This window comes from Pipistrellus kuhlii, unplaced genomic scaffold (genome assembly GCF_014108245.1).
Source record: "Pipistrellus kuhlii isolate mPipKuh1 unplaced genomic scaffold, mPipKuh1.p scaffold_m20_p_3, whole genome shotgun sequence".
NCBI lineage: Eukaryota > Metazoa > Chordata > Mammalia > Chiroptera > Vespertilionidae > Pipistrellus > Pipistrellus kuhlii.
In genome coordinates, this window is record NW_023425529.1 from 3,469,725 (window position 1) to 3,475,724 (window position 6,000).

General features: G+C 49.8%; 1 protein-coding gene across 1 annotated transcript in view; it reads left to right on the top strand.

Annotated features, from left to right (window-relative positions):
• CACNG2 (calcium voltage-gated channel auxiliary subunit gamma 2) overlaps window positions 1-1,476 on the top strand; it is a 103,891-nt gene extending 102,415 nt beyond the window's left edge. The window contains exon 4 of the mRNA XM_036457433.2: window positions 546-1,476. Within this exon, the coding sequence (XP_036313326.1) occupies window positions 546-1,081 (536 nt within the window). The 3' untranslated portion in view covers window positions 1,082-1,476. The remainder of the gene's footprint in view (window positions 1-545) is intronic.
• The last annotated feature ends 4,524 nt before the right edge of the window (window positions 1,477-6,000 follow it).

Here is a 6,000-nt window from a genome sequence, read left to right on the forward strand (position 1 = left end):
AAATAAAAACATTAAAAAGGGGGGTGCAGGGACAGGACAGTTGGATGGGCCTTCATTTTCACAGTGCATGGACAGGCAAGCACATAGGGATGTTGGGAAGCATCCCTATATGCTCGCCTGTCCATGCACTGTGAAAATGAAGGCCCATCCAACTGTCCCTGCCCCCCCTTTAATGTTTTTCCAACTGTCCCTGCCCCCCCTTTAATGTTTTTATTTATTTTAGAGAGAGAGGAATGAAGCGGGAGGGAGGAAGAGAGAGAGAGAAAGAGAGAGAGAGAGAGAGAGAGAGAGAGAAACATCCATCGCCTGCCTCCTGCACACCCCCTGCGGGGGATCCAGCCCTTCACCCAGGCATATGCCCTAGCAGGGAATCCAAACAGCTAGCTTTGGGCATGGGAAGATGCTCCACCAACTGAGCCACACCAGCCAGGGCAACCGTCCACATCCTTTAATCCTGCCCAAGCGCCTGGCATTCTGCTTGGAAATTAACATCCTTCTCTCTGATTCTGCCCCCATCCCCTCCATGCCCACCCTGTGCCCCACAGGTCTGAGTAACATCATTGGCATCATAGTGTACATATCTGCCAATGCCGGAGACCCCTCCAAGAGCGACTCCAAAAAGAATAGTTACTCGTATGGCTGGTCCTTCTACTTCGGGGCCCTGTCCTTCATCATCGCCGAGATGGTCGGTGTGCTGGCCGTGCACATGTTTATCGACCGGCACAAACAGCTGCGGGCCACGGCCCGCGCCACGGACTACCTCCAGGCCTCCGCCATCACCCGCATCCCCAGCTACCGCTACCGCTATCAGCGCCGCAGCCGCTCCAGCTCCCGCTCCACCGAGCCCTCTCACTCCAGGGACGCCTCTCCCGTGGGCCTCAAGGGCTTCAACACCCTGCCGTCCACGGAGATCTCTATGTACACCCTCAGCAGGGACCCCCTGAAGGCCACCACCACGCCCACCGCCACCTACAACTCCGACAGGGATAACAGCTTCCTCCAAGTTCACAACTGTATCCAGAAGGAGAACAAAGACTCTCTCCACTCCAACACAGCCAACCGCCGGACCACCCCCGTATGAAGCCGCGGGGCCCTCGCTAGCGCCTGCCCTGCCGGGTCCTGGCAGAGCCGGAGAGTGGGGGCACGGCCCAGGGGTGCGCCTGGGGGTAGGGCTAGGGTGGGGGAAACCAAACCATCCACTGGGGGGGGTGGGAAGGGGAACCTTCAAAAAGAAAAAAAGAAAAAAAAAAGAGAAAAACATAATTAAATTAAAAAAAAAAGAACAAAATATAAGAGGAACAAAGAAGCCAAACAACAGAAAATGTGAACAACACATAAATGAGGAAAGAGAAAAACAAACTTTAAAAACAGCGAGAGGATTAAAATTAAAAATAGAAAATAAATCTAAAAGAAAATGCATGATTTCCCATGTACCATTATTTTAACATTTAATAAAAACCAATTTAAATGAAAAAATTAAAGGGAACTAAGATAACATTAAAGCAAAAAAAAAAAAAAAAAAAAAACTGAGAAGGAACAGAAAGGAAAGGAGATGTTCTTTGCATTTAATCAGGGCTTTATGTTACTCGCTTGTTTGTTTTTTTTAAGCTCTGGGAGAGTTACTTTTGTGTTCCCTTTAACCCCAAGAGGGCTCTGCCTCCCTGGGCGAGTGGGGGTGGAGACTCAGAGGCCCCTGGGCCAGGCGAGCCTCTTGGTCACTGCCAGGTCCCTGGAGCCTCTGGATGGGTGCCCCAGGAATGCTGGGCAAGCTCCTGGCTTGCGAGGCCACTCCACCCAGCATGGATGGGGCAGTTATAGGCCTCCAGGTGACCCATGAGTCCTTGGTCCCTCCTGTCCGAAAGGTACCTGGAGGGGGATGCACTTGGGGCTTCCCAGCCCCCAGGTTCCCAGTCCTTAACGGTCCTTAACCCACTGTGATGACTTCCTAGGCCTTGAGGGAAAGGAAGGAGAGGGATGGCTGCTGGTGGCTTGCTGAGATGCCCAGAAACCCCGGAATCCTCAGGGTGAGCCTCTTGGGTTCAAAACCCCAAGATCCTGTCCTTGGGGGCAGGAAATCCCACCCCCCCACCCCCGGGGATATAAAGCAGCTCTCCCTCCTCACCCCCTCACCTCAGGGCCATCCAATGACCCTGGGACGATGGCGGACCCCCAGACTCACAGGCCCGCAGTCCCCTGGGAAAGGGGCTCACTGACCCTTTGGGGGTCCTTAGACTCACTGAAGCCCCCTTGGGGTTCAGTGGGTCCAACAATGAAATTGCAAAAAGGTTTCTTTTTACAAAAGAAAAAGGAAAAAACAAGTGGTGATTTTTTTTTTAATAAAAAAAACCACAGACTATAAATAAATGTAAATATATAATACGTGGATTTACTCGAAAGAAAACCAGATAGTATTTTTCTTTTCATTCTTTTCCAGCTTTAAAAACTGTGAAAACAAAAACAAAACAAAAAAAAATGGGGTGGGTGGGGGACTTAAAATTTAGCAGGGAACTTGTAAAGAGAAAACAAAACAAATATACAAATCCATTTTTTAAAAATACTATTGTGAGAGATCAGAGCTGGGCTTACGGCAGGAGGGAGAGAGAAAGGCCCTAGGGAGCCGCAGGGAGTTCCTATCGCGGAAGATCTCTTCCTTAGACCAGGAAGGCGCTGCTAACGTGGGAGAGAGAGAGAGAACCACATGGAGAGTCCTCTCTTCACGAAGGAGATCACACAACACCAACACACACACACACAGCCCTTGAAGCCCAGCGCTAGAATCACTCACAGAGACACATGTGCCATCTGAACCCTTCCATCCCCATACACAGGCAGAGGAAGGCTTCAGAGATGACTCATGCCCTCCAAAGCCATGGTCAGCAGCCCTCCACTGGCATGTATGCTCGCAGTGCCCTCCCACCACACACATGCACATCACTTGCATGCATGGAAAGGGCACCAGTCTAGAATCCAGCTTTGAATTCTGAAACCCCTTGCTGTGTGGCCTCTCCGGGCCTCAGTTTCCCCTGTGTAATAAGCATGTGGATTGACCCAGATGAGCTCCGAAGGCTCATTCTTATCCTTGGCACTGAGGACTTGTAAAAAGACATGCCACCTGCCCAGAGGAAGATGCCAGAGACAACCAAAATAGCTGCCATCCAGCCCCAAAACATTGAGAACATTTCTGAATTATCGGTCAGCTGTTCAGACACACACACACACACACACACACACACACACACCATATGCCTCCTCACTGTGCTCCCAAACCCCTGCCCCCACATCCAACGTCAAAGCAAAAACTACACACACGTGAGCAAACATATCCTGCCATTCAGACAGAGCAGGAAAAGGCACCAGAGGTCCCCAAGGCCACTCTTCCTTCTGCGTCCCCTTTAATGCCATAACCCAGTCACAGGAAGGGGAGGGGGCTTCCTTGTGAGAAGACATCAGCCACCATGCTTCCCCCACTCCCTTTAGGGGCCAGAGAAAAAGAGGACCCTCCAAGGCCTGCTGGGCGCGGTGAACGCCAGGAGATGAATGCAGAGGAGAGCTTTATAAAGTTTTGGTCCCAGGGTGAGGACCAACCTCAAAAGCTGAACTTACATGGCAAACTAAAGTCTGCAGCATCCCGTGTTGCTCCCCTTTCTTCCCAGGGGGACAGGGGCCAGTTCAGACTGAGAGAAACCCCACCACTTTGTAAAGCTTGAATTTCAGCCCAGCCTGCTAGAGGTGGGGGGCCCTGCTGCCCTGTCTTGCATGTCTCGGTTTGCTCTTTCTTGGCACTGCCCTGGCCTGAAGTTTCTTCATTTGAGCTCTGGGAGTTGAGGGGAGCGGCTAGCAATGCTTTTGGGGTTTCCACACTCCCAGCTCCCCTTCCCCATCTTTTGTCTGGGAAAGGAAAGCTCTGATTTTAGGTCAGCAGCATCTGGAACCCTCGATTCAGCCTGAACCACAAGGCAGATCTGCAGTTCCCGGGAAGCCCCAGGGCCCCGGGGCAGAGCACTGGGGGCCAGGACCAGGTGTGGCGGCCACCCAGTGTTTCCAGTCTGGGTAGAAATCACGACCTCCCCTCCCCGCTCCAGCCTGGCCCTCCACGCCACCAGATCCCACACCAGAAAGGCTTGAGGAACTAGACAGAGGGTGAGGCACACTGATGAGCAGGCGCTGTCCGAAGAGGACAGCTGGCCCCCATTTGTTCCGGCAGATCGTCCGGGATGGAAATCAGTGCTCTCTCCGGGCCAGGCCGGGGGCCGGGGTCCTGGGTCCTCTTGAAGAAGGCCATGAGTGTGGGTGAGGCCTGCTTGGCTGAGAAAGGGCTAGGGGCCCAGAGGGAAGAAGCCAGGCCTGGGATGGCAAGGGCACTGCTTGCCAGGGTGGATGATTGCTCATGTCCAGCTCAAACCAGTTCAAGAAACCAACCTCCATTTTATTTTCTTGGTGGGTCCTTGTTTTTGTTTTTGTTTTTCAGACTGTTAACAGAAAAAAATTTTAAAAAGCAGAAAACTAAAAAAAAAGAAAAAAATCCTGGTACATGAAATAAAGATTTTTTTTATAGCTTGGTCCTCACTTAAGTGGATTTCTTTCATTGCTTTCTCAACTCCTAGCATCCCATTTCAAACAATCGCAAAGTCAGAGATTCTCAGAGATGAGGGGTGGGAGGCTTAGGAGCCATGCAGGAGTGTCCCCACAGGAGTGTCAGGTTATGAGTCCTTTCATAAATATTTCTTGCCGATACTTGCACTCCTCCATGATGGGGGGGGGGGGGGGTAGAGGGGGTCACCCCAGCCCATGCTGGACAGCACTCACTGGTGAGAGTCTCTTTTGCACAATGAATTCCAATCCACTCTTCCTTTGAATCCAGCAATGCTGAATGAGTTCCTTCCCTATTCAGCACAACAGTTCCTCAGAAGGCTGGAGCATGATGTCCTTGAGTTTTCTGCCTAAAATAAACCAGTGACAGTCCAGGGTTTCAATTTTCCCCATGAGAGTGTGCAGTCTGGAGTGGACACAACACTCAGAGGGACACAAAACACAGTCCCATCCAAGATGAATGGGGAGGATTTTGGAAGGGGCCCTGGGACTCTGCTGACTTGAGGAGATGGGAAAGGCAAGATGGGGTGTGTTCTATTCGGCTCAGGCTGCTATAACAAAATGCCACCAACTGCATGGCTTAACCATCAGACATTTATTTCTGCAGTTCTGAAGACTGGGAAGTCTAATATCAAGATGCCAAAAGATAGGCTTCTGGTGAGAACTGTCTTCCTAGCTTGCAGATGGCGCCTTCTCTCAGAGAGAGAGGAGAGTTCTGGTCTTCCTCTCTTCTTATAGGATCACCAATCCCATCACCGGAGTCCCACCCTGGTGACCTCATTTAACTATGCCTCCCAAAGGCCCCACCTCTACAGACGATCACATTGGGAGTTAGGGCTCCAACATATGTACTTTGGGGGGAACACAAAAATTCAGGCTATAACAGGATGCTAACAGGAGAATTTAACCCTTGACAATGAAGAAAGGCGCCATTCAAGGCAGCCAAATGTCCAGCCCCATTTGAAGGATGGCTGTACATGCCTCCCAAAGGCATTGAATGCATTTAATTTTGTTCATTTTAACCTTAAAAAAAACTGTCATGCCACTTAAAATGGGAGGAAGGACGGTATTTAAAAATCAAATCAAGATTTTAAAAGCAAACAGAAAAGTACTTGTCTGTTGAAAAATTGTAAAATATTTCTCCTCCTCCTCCTAACACCTTCTTTGCCCACCTCCCCTTCACCACCATTAATGAATTTATTATCCTTGACTCAGAGATGAGGTATAAACTCACAACCAAGCCATGACAATAGGATAAAGAAAAGCTGGTCAAAGCCTGTTTAAAATGAAAACATTATGATGCATTACTCTGAAAAGAGAAAGAAAAAAAAGAAAGAAAGAAAAAAAAAGCTTCATTTTGTCCTACAGACATCTCATCATAGATTTTTTTTTTTTTTTTTAAGCATGGAG